Source organism: Tachysurus fulvidraco, chromosome 18 (assembly GCF_022655615.1).
Source record: "Tachysurus fulvidraco isolate hzauxx_2018 chromosome 18, HZAU_PFXX_2.0, whole genome shotgun sequence".
Lineage (NCBI taxonomy): Eukaryota > Metazoa > Chordata > Actinopteri > Siluriformes > Bagridae > Tachysurus > Tachysurus fulvidraco.
Window position 1 is genome coordinate 13,091,099 of NC_062535.1, and position 23,164 is coordinate 13,114,262.

A 23,164-nucleotide genomic window follows, 5' to 3' on the forward strand; every position below is an offset into this window, starting at 1 on the left:
ATTATGGTCCTATTCTAGTTAAGAGTTGCTACTGAGTTATAACAGAGACTTGCTTCTGGTCTAACGTTAATTTGACAGAGAGCATATATTTTGTTCACAGAAAAACAAACAAACAAACAAAAAAAAAAAACATCCAAAGACATATTGCAATATTTTTATTAAACAATTCACTGGACACCTTTATACATCCAATATGTCTGTTACAATCTGATTATATAAAAAAATCAACATTGAGCATCATGACAAATACATATAATATATGGGAGATGATCAAGATCAGTCACCATTATCATCTATACAGTTTAGTTTAGAGTTTTGATTAAATAATAATAATAAAAAAAAGAAGCTAAAAATATATTCCTACCTAGACATTCGGATGGTGGATAATTGATGATTATGTAATCTTGAAACAAAGCATTAAAGCTGCAGCTGTCCTACCAGAGTCAGGGGAAGCGTCAGACTTTATTTATTTCATAAATAAAACAGATTTAAAAAAAAATAATAAAAAAATTGGGAAAAAAATGTAAACATGTCCTGTTACCAATCTCTTTCATGAGCCTCTCTGTATGGGATTCCCAGGTGCTCAAAGACTGCCCTCTCAGTAGGTGTGCTCAGCGGCAAACCTGGTACCACCTTCACGCCACGTTCGCGCACAACGCCGGCGGTCAGCGAGTGTTCTGACAGACTCATGGACTTAGTCTTGGCAAGTGCGCGCATGGATCGATTGAAGTGGGCTGAGCCGGTGAAGTAAAGTAAAGCACATGCAAATTCATCATGTGGCACCACAATGATGTCGAGTCGCCGATGGCGCTGACCCGAGCCTGGGAGGACGCATACGCCCATGTACTTCTTCTGCTCGCCGTTGTCCTCGTGGCTCACCAAGTCATCAGTCAAGAAGCCTGGTGAACACAAACGAGCAGCTAAGAGTCATAATTCTTGACTTGATATTTGTGTAAAAAGGTTTCAGTGTATCAAGTGCTTACATTTTCAATCCTTACAAGCAGAATTGATGAAGCCAAGTAATGAAACATTTGAGACCGTAGTGTAAGCAGAGTCACCTTGAACAACTCTTACTGCACATTAACGGTACAATCAGAGATTTTAGCAGTTTTGAAACTCAAAATCCAACTAATACAGAAGCACACAAAGGCCAGAATGCTAATCTAAGGGGCAATTGCGTAGCAATCAGCAAGATTTACAGGCAAGTTTTTTCTGTCTTAACTTTACAGGAACTTTGACACCACAGTTTCTCTCGGAACATACATTTTATTTTTAATACGAAAAGAAATTTCACAATCTTAATATCCCAATGTTTCGAGAAGCATGATTTGATTTTCTGCGTTGAAATATTTACTTTTAAAACAGGAAGTCAGGTCAACCACATTCAAAGGGTTTTTCCACAGACGTTTTCTTGTAAGGATTTGTTGACAAAAACAAACAGAAACAGCTCTAATTAATTATAAATCGATTTAATGACTCCTTTTTGGATTTCTTCGACATACTAAATATAGTGTGTGTTTAGCTTGTATTAGTTTCCATACTACAAAAAAAAAATAAAAAAACCACCACATTTTGACTGCTGGAACACTTTAAATTTGCTGACTAAACCTTTAAATCTCGTCAATACGGTCAGTTTCTTTAACCACAATTAAATCCTAGAGCATGTAGATGAAGTGGATGATTTACAGCTGTCCACATATCTCCAATTGAATGTACTAATGTAGCGTATTCATACCACTCTGATGGAGGACCTGGAGCACTTTACTAAAGACGCCCTTGTGTGATTGGCCGTCAGGGTGAGTGATGAGCACGTCCACATCTCCACAGGTGGGCTTCCCGCGTCGGTACGAGCCGCACGCCACCACCAGCAGCTCTGGGTTCACGCTGTGTGCTGCCTCTCTCACCTGTCAATCACAAACGCTGTTTAACCGGCACATGGCCATATGCAGTAATGTTCAACAACACTGATGGTGGGTTAACGATTAATGCTTATAGTACACCAGCTGCCTGGGTTAAAGACTCATAAATACATTTATGCAACATCGTGCCAGAGGGAACATCCAGGTGATGATAACTACAAGTAATATATGTGAAGGTTCACACGTATAATGCGAGTCCAATAACAACTAAGGGAAATATATGTGAAAGTCAATAATTTAAGGCTGATTTAAGCTCCATCACTGGAGATACAGACCATTACATGGTCTTTTCTCTCTATTCTGTGTTTGCTCTTTGCCTCCCAGCATTTGGGCTTTGAGCTTGCTCGAGGAGAGGTTACATGCTCTACATATCATCCTGTCAAGTGCAAGACGGCACATGCTATCCTCATCTTCTTCATCTGTACTTTCTATCTGGCTTAGGAGGGAAAACCAAGCAATACCTTAAGAAAAACAACTGGCTTCAGGCCTCGGCTCAGCCGGAGAGCAAAGGGAGTTTCTGACTTATGATGCGCCAACTTTCTGAAGCTCCTCAGGGACAACAGACACGCTCGCCACCTCTGCTTTCACCATCAAGCCGCCAAAAAAGTCTGACTGTCCTCTCTTAGCCAATTTTTTTTTTTTTTTTATCTTATTGCACTCACATTACTCTGAGAGATGTGGCAGTAGTTTAGAATAGCTCAGCGTGTATTGGTAATATAGAGCTGAACACTGCCTCATGAAATGTTGGTTTGACAGGATGACGATGGTCATTTCCTTTACAGTACAGTGAGCAGTACTCCCTGCTATAATCGTGCCTCATGGCACGCTTATAGTTATGAGAAGTTGTGAATCAGGCCACCAGGAAGTCTGTTACTGACCGTTTTCTCGATGGCGGCTGCCTCGCTCCTTGGCATCCGATCGAGGAAGTCGTCGTAGTGCTTCAGGCCAATTCTCAGCGTGTGAGTCAAAGTGGCCTTGGTGCGAATATCCTCCAGTGTACGGAACCCCTTTAAATGATAAGAACACATATTTTGTCAGGCAAAGTTTACAACATGTGACCTTGCTTTCCTTCATGAGGTGATAATGAAATTTTATATCAGTAATAACAGATTGAGGAAGTTGTTTTGTTTCATTTCAGTCGTTTCGTGCATGTCTCAGTGAGTTCATGTAAATCTTGTGAAGAAACGTTTATTTAGCAGTCAGTAAGAGTCGCGAGTGTCACTGTCAGAAATCAAGCTGTATGTTTTTTGACAAAGGAAAGTCTTCAGCTAGGACTTTCTCTGTAACATGACAAGCTGCTCAGGAGTCAAACTTGTTTTACTGCTGTTCCTCTGCTCTTAAAGGTAACTATTAAAAAATAAAAGTTACAAAATGTGGCTCTTTAAAAAATAAAACCTAATTGTAAACTTGTAACCGCTGACGTGTTGTTATAGGAACATAACACCACTTTGTCGACGATTTGTTTCCTATAACAAAATGCTCCATTTACATTGCAATAAAAATTGCATTATATCACTTTCCATAATTTGTCATAAGCTCTTATGATCACTAAAAGGTTCTTCACAAAAGAAGAACCTGAGCTCTTTCTTCCAGCCCTCCTTACCTGTTGGTACCAAAGCTTGGCGGTCTTTGCGCCAACACCCCAGATGTTGGTGAATGTCTCCAAGACAGGCATGGCCTCTCCGAACTGGTCCAACTTCCTCAAGTGCCCGCTCTCCATGATCTCAACAATCTTATTGGCCATGCTCTTGCCGATGCCTTGGATCTTGTAGGCTTCCTGGTACCAAACAGGACAGGGCTGTATATTACTTGCATTTCTTACTGTATCAATCACTTAGTTGTTTAAAAAAAAAAAAGCGTAGTGGTTCGGTGAGCAAATAGGGATGCAGTTAAGAAAAATAAAATAAAAAAGTATTGGTAGTATACTAATGGCAATGTATGTAGTAGGAATAGTTTAAGGGGCAAATACTTATGCAAGGCACTTATATAAAAATACCAGATGATGCTGTTATCCGTGTATTGATATTTTCTGTTTCACTCCACAGATGTATTTTTATATATACACTACCTTGCATAAATATTTGCCCCTTGAACATTTTATACCTGTCATCGCAAGGCGCTAAACTACAAATCTTGATGAGTTGACTATTTAATGGGATTTCACAACCTGACTGGCATCATTTGGTGGTGCAAAAGAAAGCATGGTTTAAACATTTCTGACTGCATATGTATTCAACTCTTCTTAAACCACCACTGTTTATATTTATATCTCCATGTCATCTGAGATATGTCTCAAATTTGTGACATCACCATCATGCTGCCATACTGTCCTACCACCGACCTCATATGAAGTGATCGCCTTGGGATGGCTCTTGAGCGCGTTAATGGCTTTGGAGTAGCTCAGCGCTCTCCACTTGTCACCCATGTGTGTATATGCTTTGGCTAGCTGCTCGAGCTTGTCAGTGATGTGATCGTTGTGGTTCTTGCTCTTGGTTCGAGACGACTGGGCACACACCCACTTTCCCAACACCTCTGTTTTTTCGGATGCTTCTGAGGTGCCGGGATCATGTTTAACCCCGCTGATCAAAGCCTCCAAGTCATTTTGTGAGACAGCGTCTTCCTCTAGGGGTTCTTCCTGAGTCTCAGGCACCTGTGGAGAATGAAAAGAAAAGAACAAGGGATATGTCTGTGTATCAGATTTTGGCTTTTGTTTTCATCTCTCTCACACACACACACACACACACACAGTGATTTGACTGTTCATGTCATTGTACAACAACTTTGCTATTATGAGGATTATCAATATTTCCCTTTCATCCATGGATTATCGTTTCTTTATGAAAGAGTGAGTTAAAATCATTTGGTAAGATCAGAGTTGCCAAATTGGATTCATTATTTAAACCGTTCTGTTTAAAACCAACTCAAATGTTTCCAAATGACATTTAAACTTAATTAAATCTATCATGATGAGGTTATGTGTTTCCACACTAATAGGATTAAAGATATCTGGACTTGGCAATCTTTGCTTTTAACGATTAAATTCTATTCCATGACATGATGATTTGAACAGGAGTTTAACCTTGATCAGCAGTTCTGCTTTGAGACACCGGATAAATTAAATAGGCAAACAAACAAACAATATTCTGATGGATTCTGCAGAGGCTTTACCATGTCAGCTGGATCATCTTGAGCTGATTTGTGATCCGGTGGCTGTTTCTCCTCAGGAACAGGGATGCAGCTGACAACGCTCAGCTTTGGCTTCTCAGCTGGAGCATCCTGAGGACTACGGAAAAAGAGGACATAATTAGTCAAATGTCAAAATATCTTTTTTTTAACCAAAGCATCGGTATATTTATATTATATAACCAGTGTGTTTGTGTATTTTAATTTTACGAACAGCAATATCATTTGTTTTTTACAGACAGTTACATTTCAAAGCAAGTGGCAAATAAATTACTGAATTATACTGCATAAATCTGTGACACTGTGCGACTTGTATATCGGTGTTTAAGGTATTTTAAGGTATATACGGTGATGCCAGATATTAGTACACTCATTTATAATAATAATAATAATAATAATAATAATAATAATGAGCAATACCGGTCGCACTTTTGCAGACTGTAGTCTTCCGTGCTCACAAGCTTCTTCTCAGTGATGCAAGCACTGAGCCAAGTGCATTTTACCAGCTGCACAGCAGGGGGAAAGGTTTCCATCTTCAGGAGCCTGGACGCTCGCTCCCTGTCCACCGACTCATCCACGACCACATGTGTGCAGCTGGGACCATAAGCAGCTTCCACCTGGCCTCCATTCTGCACAATCTGCTGCTGAAATATGTCACGACGGGCATTACCTATGCCAACAGGGACTATGTGGATGCAGACACCCTGAAATATGTTTCCTAAAAGCGAAAAACAGATGTTGAATTACAGCAAGCAACCAGATGGACACACATAGTCATTACAAAAAGCTCTAGAAGTACATGTAGTAACATTCAACACAAACCATCACTATGTAGCCTATGAAAAGGTTTCCTTTTACATCACAAAACAACGATCTATCTGCCTAGATGTATAAATAATATTAGGATAGTAGGATTTATAACACAGTGCTATTAAGCGCTCAAATCTGATTGGTTAGAAGGTGTTGATTGATTTTTTTTTTCTAACAGCACAGAACAGACAATGAACCAAGGTACAAGGTTTGTCTTAACATGCTTGATTTAATAGTGTTATTTTTTCATGTTGAAGCTTCCTGTGCCATGATGTTTATTTAGTATTTGAGTTGTCTCCACTTTCCTTTCTTTGAAAAAACAACTTTATGAGTGACTTAAACTCATCCAAAGTGTATTGACCAGGATTGAATGGTTAGTAAACATGATTTTAACCACAGCTGCACACATCTGATAAATGTATTGGATTGCATTACCAGTAATAGGTAGACCTGAGGGTTTCTTAACTGCTGGGGCATCTTTAGTTTCATTTGACCGATGCCTTTTCACTTTTGGGAAGGCTTTCATAATACCATGAGTTTCCATTTCGAGTAGATGACAGCTGAGAACCCCTAAAAAAAGGAAATAAACATCTTCATAGCAATGACAGTAGACACCAATAATTATCCAAGTAAAAATCTACATCAACAGGACGTGTAAAATCAGGGAAGGAGGTTTATTACGGTTTGCTACTGCTACACAACGCCATATTAGCTAAGCATGCTATTATTAGCAAGCTGGCTAGCTGCTAGTTGCTAACGCACAACACCAACAGTCGAACTACCCACAACAAGCGTTTAAAAAACGAACCACTTCCGGGTCATCGTCACTTTAAAAATATTTATTTAAACGTTTTATGTCGGTATAAACCGTTAAAATGCGTTTACGTTCATAAAATTGTATAGGGGTATATCATGAGGGGGAAGAGAAAAGCTTTCTTTTTATTTATTTATTTTTTTTATTATTATTTATTATCCTCGTTATCGTTTCTATGGAAACTGTGCGCGTGGCTCTACTACAGGTAGTTTTTTTTTTATATCAACATGGCTGTTCAGTGCTGGTTAGATCTTCTGAAGGCTGCTAAGAAAACGGCGTTGATCTCAGATGGTATTTTTGTTTTTTAATTCTTGCTATTTTGCTGTAAAATGATTTTAAACATACTGTTATTATAATATGAGGGATAGCAGACACGAAACGTGACGTAAAGGCTTAGCTTAAACTGCTAGCATCGCGTGCTAACTACTTATTTTTTTTAATAACCCAGTATGTTAACTATGTATGTTAAATATATATTCGTTTTAGAAATACTGCACTTAAAGATTAACCAACAAAAAACAACAACAACTTTTTTTACGTAATATCGTAAGTAATACAGCGACATTGTAGAATATCGCGATATTTCGTCGAGGGAACGATATTAGTTAAGTCCACAAGCTTTTATTGTCATTTTTACAATATAAAATACATAGTGAAATGAAAATAAAACGATAATTATATATATATATATATATATATATATATATATATATATATATATATATATATATATATATATATATACACACACACACACACACACACACACACACACAAAGCATGTCACATGCATTATTCATGTGGGAGTCATAGAACAAAATAAATGTTTGAAGATATACTTGTTAAGTTTGTTACAACTTCACAAACAGAAACATAAGTAAAATGTATGACCAAAAATTTGTGCTTACCTGACGTTCACTCCTACAGTATACTTGGTTCTTCTCCAAACTTGTGTCACCGATTCTATAGTGTACGTTCCTCATGTTTATGTATTTACACAGATGATATGTCTGACATGTTCAGTGGAAAAAAGTTAATTTTATTTCCAGAAGGAATGACATATTAATATTAATAATTAATAATAATATCTTTCTTTTACAGGAAAAAGGAAAGTGCACTACTTGTTTACAGATGGTAACGAGATGGCTGAAGAATATGACCTGAAGACAGACGAGCTTCTTTGTAAGTAAAGTTCAAACCTTTGTTTTGGTTTAAAACACCGTTCCTTAATATAAGTTCTAATTTTCCAGCACGTAGGCTGCGCTCGAAGACCACACTTGGAGGACAAGGAGCATGGCAAGTTGAAATAGGTGATGCAGTCCCGAGCCTGACAGAGACGGGAGATATAAAAGAAAACAGCTCAAATGTATGTCGATGTCAAGTTACATCATGTTGTTTGTGTATGGATTCCACCCACAAAATATGTATTTTTAAAGTTGTTTTGCTTCTGTAGCCAGTGTTTCTGCGCAAGGACACCAAGACCAGTTTCCAGTGGAGGGTTCGTAACATCCCGTACCTCATAGACACTTACAAGGTCACAGTAGAACCTCTGGAACGTTGCTGTATTATCCGGACCACGAACAAAAAGTAACTCGATTGTTTATTCATCCTCAGTAACTACTTTATCCTGGTCAGGGTCACGGGTGGATCTGGAATGAAGTCCATCTCAGGGCACCAGAAATACACACTGACACACTCATTTACACAGGGGTATTTTAGATTGTAAGATTAGGGTAATATATATTCATTTGTTGTATCTGAGAGTAATTACATAAGCTTGACATAGACATACAGATGCTCTGTCCTCCTTTGTATTCTTTAGTTTCTTTCTAACTTCCTAAAACATCTTAGCATCTACAATATTGATGTTAAACTGCCCCTACGTGTGAATGATTGTGTATAAGTGTGTGTGCATCGTGTTTTGCAATAGACTGGCTTCACATTCAGGGTTTATTACCGATTCCCATCCTGTTCATGACCTAGACCTGGGATCCACCTTACCTTAATCAGGATAAAAGCAGTTGCCGAAAGTATTTCAGTGCTTGGACACGTGTAGAGGTCATGTAATGACGCTAATAATCCTATAGGTGGTGCTGCTGTGAAAGCTTGTGTGCTTCTTATTATTAAAAAATCCTTCTACTTGTTCCTTCCTTTCCCAGGTATTATAAGAAGTTCAATATTCCAGATCTTGACCGTTGCCAGCTGCCTCTAGAGATCTCAGCATTGAGCTTCAGCCATGCCAACAACACTTTAATCATCAGTGTAAGTTATAATCCTGTTATAATCCTTTACCTGCACTTTCACTTGTCTGTGCTCTATTTTTTCTAAATAAAAAGTGGAACCACGGTAATTTAAATTCCTCTTATTCTTTTTTCCTTATTTCTCTTAAAATGCTATATAGGTAGTCCATTTAGCTTCATAAAGCAATGACCTGTGTCATAGGAAATAGAAAAAAAGATGATAAAGAATCCACTTGGGCTGTGTGAAAGCAAGTTTCGGACAAGCACGAGAAGAAAAACCCTATTTTATTCTCCGTCTAGATCGGCTTACGCTTCTTTTGTATTGTGTTTGCTACCCTTATAAGCATTTCTTTCACATCTGTCGTAGTATAAGAAGCCCAGAGAGATTTTAGCCCTGGAACAGGAGCTGATGAGGGAGCTGAAGAAACTGAAGGGGACAAATGAAGGAGACGTGGACTGTAAAACTCAGTGAACTGTTGTGGACGCTCTGTAGCATTATGTAGATCTGTATCTATCTTTTTTTTTTTTTTTGCACAAAGCATAGAATCACCTTGTTGTAATAGATGTTTAGATTATTTCTTGTTTATTTTGAAGTGTATGTGAATTTCTTCAATAAAATACAGGATGTTACAGAAATGGAAGTTCTTCATACCATGTTTGATTAATGTTACTCCTCCATCATAGCTGCCACGATAAAAATCTGTGCATGGCAATGTCACTGAGGTCACATTAGCTAAATTTATTCCAAACACAAGGACTAGAAGGATGGACATTGTAGGATTCTTGTAGAAAAATGTATTATTGAAATTATCTTTATTGGGATTTATGAACTATTTTATAAAAATAAAATATTTTTGTTTATCTTTGTCGAAACTTTGTTTACTTTGCCTAAAAATTTTACATTACCCACAATGCCTTTTCACTACATGCTAATATTGGTGCAGATGGCTGTCACCCCGTTGTTTTGTCTCTGCATACATTTTTTATTACTATGATATTGAAAGTTGCTGGAAAATTACCAGAGCAAGAAATTATGCTCTTGATCTTTTCTTACGTGAGCAATAAAATAATAATACGACACCAACCTACAAACTAGCACCAGAATTGTTTAGTACATCACAAATATTATATAATTATATATAATAATTATATATAATAAAACATTTCATCATTTAATATATAATCATATTGATACCAGTTTTAATAAGGGAGTGAGTTTTCCTTCAAGCAGGATGATTCATGGTGCAAGTTTGGATTAAAATAGTTTCAGACATGTTCATCTAATTCCATGCCAGTGTCAGATAAATAGCTGTAGCTGACTAACACTGTTCTTTAATTAAAAAAAGTGCTATTTGTAAAAGTCCTATTTAGGTAAATAAGCCATAATCTTTATCAAACTGACTATCAGCTTTACTCTTAAGAGTCCACGTTCTTTATGCTTGATTGGAAGAATGCAGGAATGTGGCACCGAATCAAAAGTTCTCACGTTCAAGCGACTGTTTTGTCCATGGAAAAACAGAGCCCGCTGTGCATTATTATCCCTACGGTGTTGACAATCATTCTAGCGTCCAAACATTTGCACACACCATTGGAGCTTTCCAGGAACAGAGCAGCTCCTGGCTCGGACCTCATCTCTGTGTACTCCCTCTGCACTAAAAGGTGGTACGCCCTAGCTTCCAGCTGCTGTATTTTCCAGAAAGAACCAATTCCTAATGTCCAAGGGAAATCCTTGGCTTGACTGAGTATTCTGAAATTTCTGCAGGCAAATGTTCAGATTGAGAAGGTCTACGAGTTAACGGTCACCTAGAGAGAGGCTCTTCTAGATCCTCCAGTCAGTGTCGAACACAGGAAATTTCAGCCAATAGCTTTCTTCCGTTACAATGTGCGGACAAGAAGTCTGGCCTGCTGGCTGCGTTTAACGCTCATCTCCAGTTCTGGGTGGATGCAGAACGTTTATAGTCTCCATGCTTGTGTGGGCCTGTTATGCAGAAAAGCTCGATTTCTGCTTTTAGTATCACTTGGTGCAAATCTTAGACATTTCCTTTTGCATTTTAAACCTATGTCTTATGAAGCATAGGAAAATTTGACCCAAATGTCCATTTTAAGCATGAATGATCTGCCTTTCTGAAAGGAATGGGCACAGTGTTGGTGCTCAGTCCCAGTTTCACCAGTTTTCAATGATTCTGACAATCAGGCTGTGCACATGGAGAGATTCCAGGGCTGGTTGATAAATTGGAAGTCGTGGGAAGATTTAAAGAAAAAAAGAGCAAATAGGCAGTAGGGTGATGTGATGTGGGTGATTTTTGTCCAGTGTCTCTTGTTCCTTTCCCTCTCTCTCTGTTCCTCCCTGTCTCGAGGCCCCAGCAGTCATGCTCGGCTGCCTCACCAGAGACACTCGTTCTTTTGCCCCTTTTCAACCTCATGCATCCCTCTTTGCCTCTTCCCAGCCATTCCCCCATCTTTCAGAGCCTTTTGCCTCATCTCACCCCTGAATCTCTCTCTCTCTCTCTCTCGCTCTCTCTCTCTCTCTCTCTCTCTCTCTCTCTCTCTCTCTCTCTCTCTCTCTCTCTCTCTCTCTTTCTCTCCCCCCTTATGCAATGCCACTCTCCTTTTTCCTATGATGACTGACCCCTTCTTGTGTCATTATTCGAGCCCTGCTATTGTACAACATGTTCCTTTTCTCTCTGGCCGACAAAGGGGGCATTTGATCAGAGGGTTACGGTGTGCGGCTCACAGAAATGCGACTACGTGGTGGTAACCTTTGTTCGGTGCCTGCAACGCTGCGTTGACCTCATCGCTCCTGAAGCGAAATGCCCAAAACCATTCAAAAGCCAGTCTCACTTGCTGAGCACATTCAATCAGTCCTAGCCAGTCACAGATATTGGTTCCTGGTTATCTGGGGCTCACAGGCGTCTTGTTTTTCAGCAGTAGCTGAGGTTGGCAGGGCCTAAAAAAAAAAAAACCCAAACAACAACAGCTATACTACCCTGGTGGTAAACGTATTGAATAGTCTCGAGTATGTCTCTTGGGTGTTTTTTTCTCCCTCGGAACACTGCAGTTGTATACCTTGTCTCTAAAGGAATCTGTGCCCTAATTTGCCCGAGGAGAGCTTTTCAACTTTAACCTCTACTACACATCTACTGCTTGCTGTTCTCTTGTTATTAGTGGTGCCCTCACACATGCAGCACATCAGCGAAAAGATGCTAGAAAAAACACGAATCAGGCATAAATTCAATACATTCAGACTCTGAGTCAATTGGTGATATTTTAAAAACACATAGCAGAGAATTAATTTAATTAAAATCTATATTTTATATACATTTAAACATATGACATTTATTATAAATGAAAAGGAAAACAGACATATAATACGCACTCTATAATAAATATTTCTGTCCTCTGATAAAAATATATATTCAAACATAGACAATGGAAAGGAGATGGACGTGTCTCAAGAGACTCCACTGACGAATCTGCATAAGTGCACCAGAGACGTTGTTGTATTTTGTTGAATGGGATTGTTTAAAAAAAACATAGCTGCCATGTGTGAGTGTATTTGTTGTGTGTGTCTCATTCCCAGAGATAAACTGCACATTACTTGCACAACGAATGGCTTCTGGAGGCTTTCCCTATTAAGCTGATTTGAGAACAGTCTCTGATTTTTTTGTTTTATTATCATTATTATTATTATAACTAAGAAACAGTCCAAGCTCAGTCTCTTTAGAAGTCAATTAAAGTCTCATAACTCTGCTTTTATATAAGACACACAAATTAAATCCAGTTTGATTGTTCAAGCTACTTTACAAGAGATTCGATTTTAAAGATGTGTGTTGTTGCTTAGCTCTATATGTGCATGTGCGTGTGTAAATAAATGTGTGTGTGTGTAAATCTTTAGTTGACGGCAGGCCGGTGGCTGTGTTTAGTCCTCTTGTTGAGCTGATAAGGGACAATATCGAAGGGCTTATGCTCAGTAAGCAGGTGTCCTCGTGGAAAGCGTTTCATGAAATGAGCTTCTCTCTGGTGCTGTTGCGTGCGTGTCGCCTTCCGTGGTCGGCCCTTACGTGTAAACGCCATGTACCAGCCTTTGTACTTGGCGTTCTGCAGTGCTGTGTAGTTGTTCTCCAGGACGATTTCAGTGAAAATGCAGTCCTTGCCATGACCCTTTCTCTGGAACAGGGACAGAAACACAGTTAGAGGACATAAAGTTAGAAAACTGTTATTCCGCTGCAGTGGTTTTTATTGCACAGTGGAAGGTGGGAAGGAGACGTTCTCAGATGTTGTTAAAAATTTTAACCACATTCAAGGATTCAAAGACATCTGCATTACTGTTTAATGCATGTTTACTTTAAAAGAAAATAGCTAAAAATTCTACAAAGTAAGAGTAAAGTCTTCATAGTGTGCAAGTCAAACTGCTCAGATATCCTACTGTAGTTTTTAGTATCTACTTACTGTACAGTATGACTTTATCTTTGACTACACGGAATATAAAGGTGAAGTATGAAACCAGTTGCTTAGAGAGTTTTACATAAACAATCTTTCTGATTTCTGTGATATTTATTTCCTGTTATAGATTCTGCCCTGATATTATATCTAAAATAAATACATAATCAGTACAAAATTGGTAGATTGCATTACAGGGAAAAAAAACAAAAAAACATTTGCCTTACCCGTCCAATCAGCTTTCCTTTCTTGTTCATGCATATGTAGAAGCCTGTCTTAGCTCCACGGATACGAATCCGACTCCCAAACGTGTCGGTCTCCACGATCAGTTTGGCTGCAAATGTCAAATTAAACAATTAAAAACAAACTTTGTTTCCAGACAGATATCAAATGATCCTTATTAGCATAATACTCTGAATCTGGGTGAATCTAAAAATGCATATATTAAAGAAGCAATGGAGAAAATACAAAATAATTATGAAGATCATTCCAGCATCAGAATTTTTACAGTGAAAATTGTGGAATCTTTTCGATTAATTTTTTTTTTTTTTAATATAAGTTTTTTTTTTCTTCATCCAAAAGGAAGACAGGAATAATGGGTGTGAGTTTACACACAACAAGCAAGGTAGTTTATAAAGTCATAGAGTCATTGACTTAGACTTCCCTCAGTATCCTGGATAAGGATGCATTCTCAACACTGGCTGCCCTGTTTTTCTTTTATATTATCAAGCGATTACTAGGACGTCTATTGTATTTATTAAGAGGCTTAAGATATTTAAGTGAACCAGGTTTGTCATCTCATTACCCAATGCTCCATCTTTATTCAACATGCAGTATCATTCTGCACTATAGGCCTATTATAGGAATCATGCACTGTTTTCTTAAGGAGTTTAAAAATTAAAATTGCACATTTATAAAATTAGACCAGCTGTTAAAATCCTTAATAATTGTATACACACTCTTAGGGTACAAATAGTTTTACAATTTTTTTTTATTTTTTCCCATTCTTTTTAAATACGGTTGCACAAAGAAAGCATCTATGGGTTCACACATTCGTATGAAATTCGTACGAAATTGCGACGAGCGGTTTAAGGTGACGGTGTCGTGCCAGGCTCGATGTGTCAGGTGTCAGTCTCGACGTGTCAGTGATTTCCTCGAGCTTCACGTTACTCGTGAATTTCGCTTAAACCGCGTTTAAGGTTCGCGCGTGAGACGTGGTGACGTGCGCGTGCGCTCTGTCTGTACTTAACAAGTTGGGGATGAAAACACCTCATAAAAAACGAGTCTTGCAACATTTTAAAAATGTATATTTTCAAAAATGATTTAATAAAATTTGATGAATTTCTGAAATAAACGCATTAAACCCCTACAACTAATGTAACCTAGCTGTTTTGATGAGCACCTTCACCCTAAACAGCTCGTGCTAGTGTCTTTTTATGGACAAACCATATACATATACATTATTATTTTTTCTTACACCATTTCAAGGCACATGGGTTTGTCTCAAGGTTAGAAAGTTCTTCGTCTTTCCATCCTCCAGCTCCATTTTTCTAACAGAGAGCTGCTCAGGAAATGTTTAGCTAAGAAGGTACAGAGGTAAGATGAGTAACTGATGTGTTTTCCAGACTGAGCTGGGTTTTCCCAAGATCCCACACATTCACAACCATATATATGACATTTCAAAATATGCAGTCTACTTTATAGCTAAATCCTTTGGGACAAATTAGGGTAAACTTTAGCCATTTTAGTCAAGATTTAATATACTGAATACTAATTAGGGAATGACTAATTAGGCTACTTCAATAAGTCAATTACTAGCCTAAAGATAAAGACAGTCATCGCAAGCCTGTATACACATAAAAAAAAGCTGCTGTTACATCTTACATAGTATAAAATAATACATGATACAATACACTTTACTCGTTTGGCTGATGATTCTTAAAAATTGATGTAGGATACAAGGTCCAAACCATTTGCCAATGCTAGGATTTAAACATACAACCTTCTGAAATATAACCTGAAGCCTTAACTACCGAGGCGACCATTGTTTCAACCACTAAATTAAATAGATTTAAATGATTGCATTTTAACGCTTACCTCTCAACACAGTCGTATTGTGCATCAGTCATAAACCACATTGTTTAAACATATCAGCCATATGAACAAAAGCAATAGTATACGTGTTATTATCTATTACATTTGACACCTTTAATTAAATAATTTTGGAATGTTTCCAGGTTAAACATCCTTTATGGTAACACCCAGAAACAAGGAAAAGATGTGTAAATAGAAGAAATTGAGAGAGTGTAGATATTGTGTAGAGAGAGTATATTAAGTCATTAGATGACACTTCTAACAAATCTACACAACAGATTAGGGAAGGTTTTAGCCAGACATCCATAATATATTGTAATTAGATGTTTTATGACCTGTTTTCAATCCCAATAAGGAATATCGATACAACCTCAAGTTTTAAGAAAAACTCATATTTAGCTACAGCTTCAGAAAAAAAGGAAACTAAACTGTATCTTTCCTTATAGCTGGGGTGGTATCCCCACGGTTACTCACTTTATAGCTTTCTATATATTTATAAAGCTATACACTGTAGCAGTGTTTACAGGTGAAATATCAGGTATGAATATATGGAAAGTCTGTAAAATCATAATCAATGAGTCACCCATAGAAACCAGACCCACTGCACTTTTTAATTATCAGAACTTTATTTTGGTTTGTTTTCTATAGTCTACAGTATCAGCACGTTTCCTAATTTTATTTTACTTTTATTCTACTCTTTACTATGGTTAATAACTCCTAAGTAATAATTATTTATACCATACATGTATTAATTAGCTTTTGATAAGGAAATCAGCTATCACTGAAATAATTTGAAACCAATTCAAATAAGAAAAAAAAACCCAATTCAAATAGAATTTTAGCTACTACAGTTCATCGATTTGTTTAGTGAGACTCTATCTTCACTGTTTTTATGCACACCTTTTTTGCACTGAACACTTTAACTCTGGACTTGCACAGCCCAGTGCCACTTTACACACTTTATGCACACCATACTGTACATGGACACTTTAAGGACAATCATTAAAAAACCATACACATTTATGTCTATGTATATTTATGGATATGTATATACATTATTTTCTTCCATATATATTTTCATATTTTATATAGTTTGTATATAGTTTATACTATTTTATTTATCTATCTCCTTTTGGTTTTGGTTTATTTTATTTTTAATCCTAAATTGCATTCCGTTTATGCTTATATACCGGGCAGATGCAAAACGCATTTCACTGCATGTTGTACCCTGTATGTATGTGACAAATAAAATTTGATTTGATTGATTTGATTTGAGGTTTAATTTAATTGAATTTATTTGCATGTTATGTTTAATACATGGTCTGTTTTTTTTCTAATTAATACTGATTTGTAGATTTTAGCCACGCTTTTATTTTCCTTCCAGTTTACTAGCATTAAAAGATGTCTTTTCTTTGCTCTTACCGTGCATGTCTCCGTCCTCGCCATTAGCCACAACTCTCTTATTGCTCAGCACCTGCACGTGTCTGCCGCTCGTGCGGCTGTAGAGCTGGTAGGTGCGCGTCAACCGGCGGCTCGTGCGGTCCGATAAGCGGCTGTGCTCGGTCACGTGCTGCTTGAAGTTCGGCACGGACACAGAATGCAGGCCTGTCGCCGTCTGATGAAACGAAATCACGCGTAAAAAACATGCTTTTCAGTTATTCGCATGTATTATTAAAGTCAGAGAAGAAGAAAACCCCAATAAAACACAAAGTGTTAAACCTGGATGTTGTATGTATTGTATGTCTAATTCAATTTAATATCATTTATTTACATTAAACCATCAATGCATCAGATATTAATTTGCTCAATAAGTCAACTCATATTATGCATTCACAGCTATATTGAATGTAGGGTTGAGTGACTGAGTGTCACACTGTTATGTGGTTTGAGATGTAGACCATGTATAGCGTGGAGGGCGCGTTTGGACACATGACATGTCCCCGATGGGCTGTGATCTTTCACCCATCTCTCCATGCACCATTTCTCTCAACGATTCCTTTTCATTTCATCCATGCGTCCTATCCACATGCTATTACCATTACCTTTAGGCCATGGTCTGTTTAGGTCTTTTCAAGATGTTAGATGATGGAATAAATGCACAAAATATATGCGCAGTATTGTGTATAACAGACTATGAAGGTATTTTAAATCGCACAACTTTTCAGCTTAAACAAAAAACTCGCACTTACCTGTGCGTAAAAGATTAGTGTCATAAATTGGATTACCCTAAAAAAAAATCAGGCACTGTTGTTAATTGGTGCATCTTATAAGTATATGTATTATTATATGTATAATAAATAAAGAAAGAAAAAAAGAAAAAAAATGAGATTTACTTACAGGTAACCCCATTTAGATGATTTCAGCTTCATTGTGAGATTCTGCAAACGCTTGCGTCTGTCTCCTGATTTAAATCCTTCATGAGTTCCCTGATTCTGATGGGACAGCTTTAGTCCCGATGGAAATGTCCTCTTAAAATGTTTCCTCTGCTGATCAACTACACATTAAGTTGAAGAGACAACTCAGAATTTTACAGTCTATTGATGGAGAGCCATAATTCCCTTAGGGTAAAAAGCTTCTTCCACTGTATATATAAATGGACAATCCAAAAAAACAAACAAACAAATCGTTCTCACTGTTATTCCAGAGCATTCACACGGATTTTACTACCTGCTTCCCGAACCGTAAACCCTGTGAATCAGTGATGTGATTCGTTTTAACAACTAGGGAAAGAAACAAACTAGAAAAAACAGAAGGGATCTTATCCGCTATCCAGGAGACGCGATTGCATCTAAAATAAACGCGCAGTAACTTGTACATTATTTCAGTTGTTCTTATTGTCTTCTGGCATAGCTAGTGTGAATCCCCAGGAACGTAATAATCAGTCATAAGGCAAAACATGACGAGTCATTTCAGATTTTTTAAAAGGAAAGATCCGTTTGCAACCGCTTTCAGATTAAAGTGAAACGATGCGGCAGGAGTCTGTTTTTCATCCCGCAGAGAAGTGCGGCTAAGAGCAGCCTCCCCTCCGCATTTAAGGTCCGACACACACACACACACACACACACACACACACACACACACACACACACACACACACACACACACACACACACGGACAGCAGGAGGAGCAAAGGCAAAGGCACGTCTAAAAGCATACAGATAAGATGCCATTTGATGCAAATGAATGCAAGAGTCTTAGTAATAAACTGTCCTCTATGTCAAATATTACAATATATTATGGAGTCCACAAACCCTATGTTGATATTTTGATGTACTGTTAAGTTTTCTACACAACACATCTCTTGTTGTTGTACTAAACTAATGTCAAAGACTGAAGCATGTTTGTGTGTGTGTGTGTGTGTGTGTGTGTGTGTGTGTGTGTGTGTGTGTGTGTGTGTGTGTGTGTGTGTGTAAAATACAGTTAATTTATACCTGTTTCAGGTAACCAGAGGCCTGATAAAGACCTCTAAAAATAAACTAAAGGAAAACAAAAAAGATCCAAAATGTCAACAGAACAGCCACCAGAACAGCTTCAGTTTGTGGAACTGTACCAGAGCAATTAAAAGTTATCCTTTCATTTAGAGTGTTGATGAAGGTGGTGGTCCAAAGCAGCGCTCCAACATCCCCCATAGCCTGGCAGATATTCTGTAGTTATTTATTCACTGACAGTAAAGGCTGTAGCATTTGATTTACATCATTTTGTTCTACGTTAAACCATTCAGTGGAGCAGAGTCATTCTGGAATAGAACACATCCATCAGGGTAGAAATGTTTCATCATGAGATAAATATAAGTGTTTTTTTCACTCTAGATGTACAGTACTTGGCACCTTAAACAGAAATAGGCTGTGTGAACCAGTCTGGGCTAGAAATACATGTAATTCCAGTCTGGGCCTTTATATCTGTATTATTAATATATTTCTTTATAGTGAAGTCTGACAGGTTTCATATTTATGCCATAATACTACTAAGAACTATTTCTATTGTAATCCCTTATTAAAGTCTGGCAAATAGTTTTCTTATCATTCCTTAACAGCAAGTAAAAACATTATTTCATGGCCCCCGCAGCACAAAATCTGGATTTGTAACCTTGTCCTGGATGTGTAACTATAACTTACCAGAACAATGGAAAACATGTGCTATGAATCAAATCCTATTCTTAAGAGCGTAAATACAGAGTTTAATATCATTAATCTTAATATCAGTCTGTGTAGATGTAGCAAATATATTGCTTTGTGCGTAGAGACACTTAATTACAGTAACATATGGCATGCATCTTTTTCAGTCCTTGTCTAGAGGCCTTGTCTCTTACAGTTATTCACTCTGTATCAGCAATCAGGAGCATCAGATATAAATGTTTATTATTAATGCTATAAGATTATTTACATAATTATACCCAAATCAAAAGACACAAGCTGGGATATGAATCTTTATAGGTCCCACAAATTCCTGTCTAAAATCATGGTTCCCACGTCCCGCCCGAGATGCAAAAGGGAACTTTTCACACCTTTGCGCTCATATACTGTAGGAATGGCAGAGCAGCTGTTCTCTGGTATAGAAAATGTAATTATTGGTGTTCATTCACATTGCCCCTATAAATCAGTCTTTAGAGAGTGAGAATGAACCTGCGTGATTAGTTCCAGAGGGAAAATAATTTTTTGCCACCTGGAACTGCTCAGTGAACTAGTTAAAAAATCTCACCTCAGACCATGCGTAAGCCTACATTTAAGGTGCGGTTTTAGAGATTTTTTCTTTTGTTTTTAGTTTCCATAAATCCTCTTTCTACAATAATGAAAACAACTATTAGCTATTAATGATTCAATTCTATAAAATGGTCATTTAGAGTAACTTTGCTACCGGTATTGACATAGCAATTTAGAGAAATACATTATTTCTTAATTTGGATCCCTGACCTCCATCTTAAGATAATAAAAGATTCAGATTTAAAAAGTTTATAGCTTTTTCTCTCTTGCTCTGTCACCGGCCGTCTTGTTCACCAGTCATTTGCGGTTAAGCGGTGACTATTATTCATTAGTGGTTAACCAAATTTCATGTCTTGTCAGGTGGCTGGGTTGTGTCTTTTAACATGTCCTTTCTACTAACCAACTCTCATATTGGCGGGTCTGGCTGGCTCCGAGCAGCTCTGCTGTCTGAAGTCTGCTCATTGAGGTTTTGACACCAAGCCAAAACACTGCCCTTGTTCTCCATCACCACATTCTCTCGGGATCCCCATAAACCGTGCTGGTATTCCCATTTTCTTTCCTTTCAGTACAAGGCTTTGTATCGATGCAGTTCGAATACATATACCATCACCGGTGATAGTAGAGCATAAAAGAGAGACAGAGAGAGGAAGAGAAGAGTGACAGAATGTCTGAAACTACTCGGATGGGATCTTTTTCTTCAATTATAGACATATTCTAGAGTCTGAGGTGACTCCAGAGCAAGACATAACACAGTAGACTTTTCCCCAGATAAAAGGAGCCATTAGTACTTTTTTTACATCCTGTCTTTAACAAGATATGATGACATTTTGACATGAAGACATAATGTTTTAAAACCAAAAAAAAAAATCATTCAAAATTCTTGAAGCTTATGTAGTTATTTATTCACCAGCAGCACTATATATAGACCTGCGAATATTTAAATATTGTGCTGATTGTTTGGAGAATAAAAAGTGAGTGTAAGCTGTGTGTAAACCCAATATTAACTCGATGTGGGTCATACACAGTACAGTAGGATGTAATGCTGTAACGATGATTATATCGGCACCATACAACGAATTAGCACTCAATAGATTTACGGTATAACGATTACATAGCAGTTAGCACTGTTCTTTCCCATCACTATGTAATGATTTAGCCATTTTCAAGATCTGTATCCAAGCTCAGTCTGAGATCACTGAAATTGTCTCAGCATTGTAAAGCCATTGTTCCTACTTGGCTCGTGGGAGCAGGAGCCATTTCATTTTCATACATTAAAGTAAGGTAGCAGATTTCACACACATTGCAGACAACAGAAAATGGCAGATAAACCTCCTTGTACTGAACAGATCAAGCTGAAGCTATTCGCTTTTTATAAATACATGCTAAGTAGACAATATATATCAGAACAATAGGTTCAACAATAAAATAAAAACATACTTTTTAAAGCTATATAAAGTATATAAACGCTTACGCAGAAGAGCTTTTCAGAAGCACTACATTACATTTTCATCAGAAGAGGACATTTCTATTGCTAATGACTACAGGGCTATAAGTTATTACATTACATTACCTTCCACCCTTTATAGAAAAGTCACTATGATTAAATATACTGCAGTGATCAAGGTTATTTATAAATTTAATGTTCATGACAGTTAAGTGCTCTGATTTAGGAAATGAATCAGAACTCGGTGATGCTGAGGTAAAAAAGGTTTACTTAAGGCAGCTGCTAGCAGTAGCTCATCCCGTTCACTCCAAATGTTTCCCTTGACTCCTGTGCACTGTTCCTCTGAACACACTCTGATTTACTGTCTTGTAAACACATAGGAAGTAGCATTGAAAACGCTTTAACAAAGTCAATAAAAGCAGATACCATTCCTGGTTTTGGAGTTGCATGTGACTCTCCCCATATACTACCATTCTGCAAGCGAGTACACACACACACACACACACACACACACACACACACACACACACACACACACACACACACACACACACACACACACACACACACACACACACTTGTAAGCCACCTTCACTTTCTTACTCTCCTTTGCTCCCCCTTTCTTGTAGTTTTGGGTTTAGGGCAGGTTGGGGTGATTACTTTAGCAGGTCTACCTGCACGTTTGCTTTGAGTCTTTTCTTTTTCATCTGGGTGCAGAAAAGTGGCCCCTGGTGTCTAAACAGCTGTGTAGACCTAGGCGGGGGAAAAGCACAAAAAGAAGGACGAAAAGAAAGATTGGAAATTCAATGTGCCGCAGGGATTTTTTCTCCCTTTCTCCTTTTCTCTCTCTCCCTTGTCCTTTTTAACTCAGTCGTAAGTTCTGTCTTTTGTGTGCTTGCTTTTTTTCACATCTCATATCTTTCCTCTTTCTCAGTTTCTCTCTATCACATCACCACTTAATATTGCCTTCACTGCTTTTACAGGGCTGTTACAAAAGCCAAAGCCTCCCACCACTCTCTCTCTCTCTCTCTCTCTCTCTCTCTCTCTCTCTCTCTCTCTCTCTCTCTCTCTCTCTCTCTCTCACACACACACACACACACACACACGCACACACATCTGAAAGTCTGGAGAGAAATATTCATTTTAAAAATGAACTGTTTTTATCCCAGGTGCTTAATCGATTGGAGGCCCTCGCATATGATCGCATTTCTGGTCCTTTTCAAATTCGACCTATGAATTCCAGCTAAAGCCTGCAATTCAAATAAGAAAGCAGTGGACTTGCCATTTGCTTGAAGTTGTGGGCGGCCATTGTGGCCCGTACACAGATGGACCTCGGTGCCGCTTCAGCTAAACTGTTGTCCATCCTTCCTGCTGCAAGGGGGAGCGGGCGGCAAAGTTAAAATCTTCATAAGGCATACATGGGGGTGGGATGGAATTTGCTCTGGAGCAGGTCACTGCTACCTTGTCACTGCCTGCTATATCATCTTTCCTCCTCTGAGAAAAGAAGCCCAGAGAGGGC

General features: G+C 38.0%; 3 protein-coding genes across 7 annotated transcripts; 1 reads left to right on the forward strand and 2 right to left on the reverse strand.

Annotated features, from left to right (window-relative positions):
- Nucleotides 1–140: 140 nt before the first annotated feature.
- Nucleotides 141–6,731, reverse strand: poll (polymerase (DNA directed), lambda). 4 transcript variants are annotated; one of them, XM_027179269.2, is made up of 9 exons: nucleotides 6,594–6,731; nucleotides 6,348–6,482; nucleotides 5,523–5,820; nucleotides 5,088–5,202; nucleotides 4,261–4,569; nucleotides 3,523–3,696; nucleotides 2,798–2,926; nucleotides 1,736–1,904; nucleotides 141–899 (listed from the first exon to the last, which is right to left on the reverse strand). In XM_027179269.2, exons 2-9 carry the CDS (start codon nucleotides 6,454–6,456, stop codon nucleotides 538–540), a joined length of 1,665 nt encoding a protein of 554 aa, XP_027035070.1. In that variant the 5' UTR covers nucleotides 6,457–6,482; nucleotides 6,594–6,731; the 3' UTR covers nucleotides 141–537. The 4 variants fall into 4 exon arrangements, with proteins under 4 accessions (XP_027035070.1, XP_027035071.1, XP_027035073.1 ...); XM_027179270.2 differs by having other exon boundaries at nucleotides 5,532–5,820; nucleotides 6,348–6,702; XM_027179272.2 differs by having other exon boundaries at nucleotides 4,435–4,569; nucleotides 6,348–6,702.
- Nucleotides 6,732–6,862: 131 nt separating this feature from the next.
- dpcd (deleted in primary ciliary dyskinesia homolog (mouse)) lies at nucleotides 6,863–9,839 on the forward strand. 2 transcript variants are annotated; one of them, XM_027179273.2, is made up of 6 exons: nucleotides 6,863–7,017; nucleotides 7,828–7,908; nucleotides 7,977–8,092; nucleotides 8,180–8,313; nucleotides 8,886–8,988; nucleotides 9,334–9,839. In XM_027179273.2, exons 1-6 carry the CDS (start codon nucleotides 6,954–6,956, stop codon nucleotides 9,436–9,438), a joined length of 603 nt encoding a protein of 200 aa, XP_027035074.2. In that variant the 5' UTR covers nucleotides 6,863–6,953; the 3' UTR covers nucleotides 9,439–9,839. The 2 variants fall into 2 exon arrangements, with proteins under 2 accessions (XP_027035074.2, XP_047659110.1); XM_047803154.1 differs by lacking the exon at nucleotides 9,334–9,839 and adding an exon at nucleotides 9,128–9,315.
- Nucleotides 9,840–12,268: 2,429 nt separating this feature from the next.
- On the reverse strand, nucleotides 12,269–18,511 carry fgf8b (fibroblast growth factor 8b). Its single transcript, XM_027179312.2, has 5 exons — nucleotides 17,838–18,511; nucleotides 17,690–17,726; nucleotides 16,923–17,115; nucleotides 13,634–13,740; nucleotides 12,269–13,133 (listed from the first exon to the last, which is right to left on the reverse strand). Exons 1-5 carry the CDS (start codon nucleotides 17,867–17,869, stop codon nucleotides 12,858–12,860), a joined length of 645 nt encoding a protein of 214 aa, XP_027035113.1. The 5' UTR covers nucleotides 17,870–18,511; the 3' UTR covers nucleotides 12,269–12,857.
- Between the last annotated feature and the right edge of the window lie 4,653 nt (nucleotides 18,512–23,164).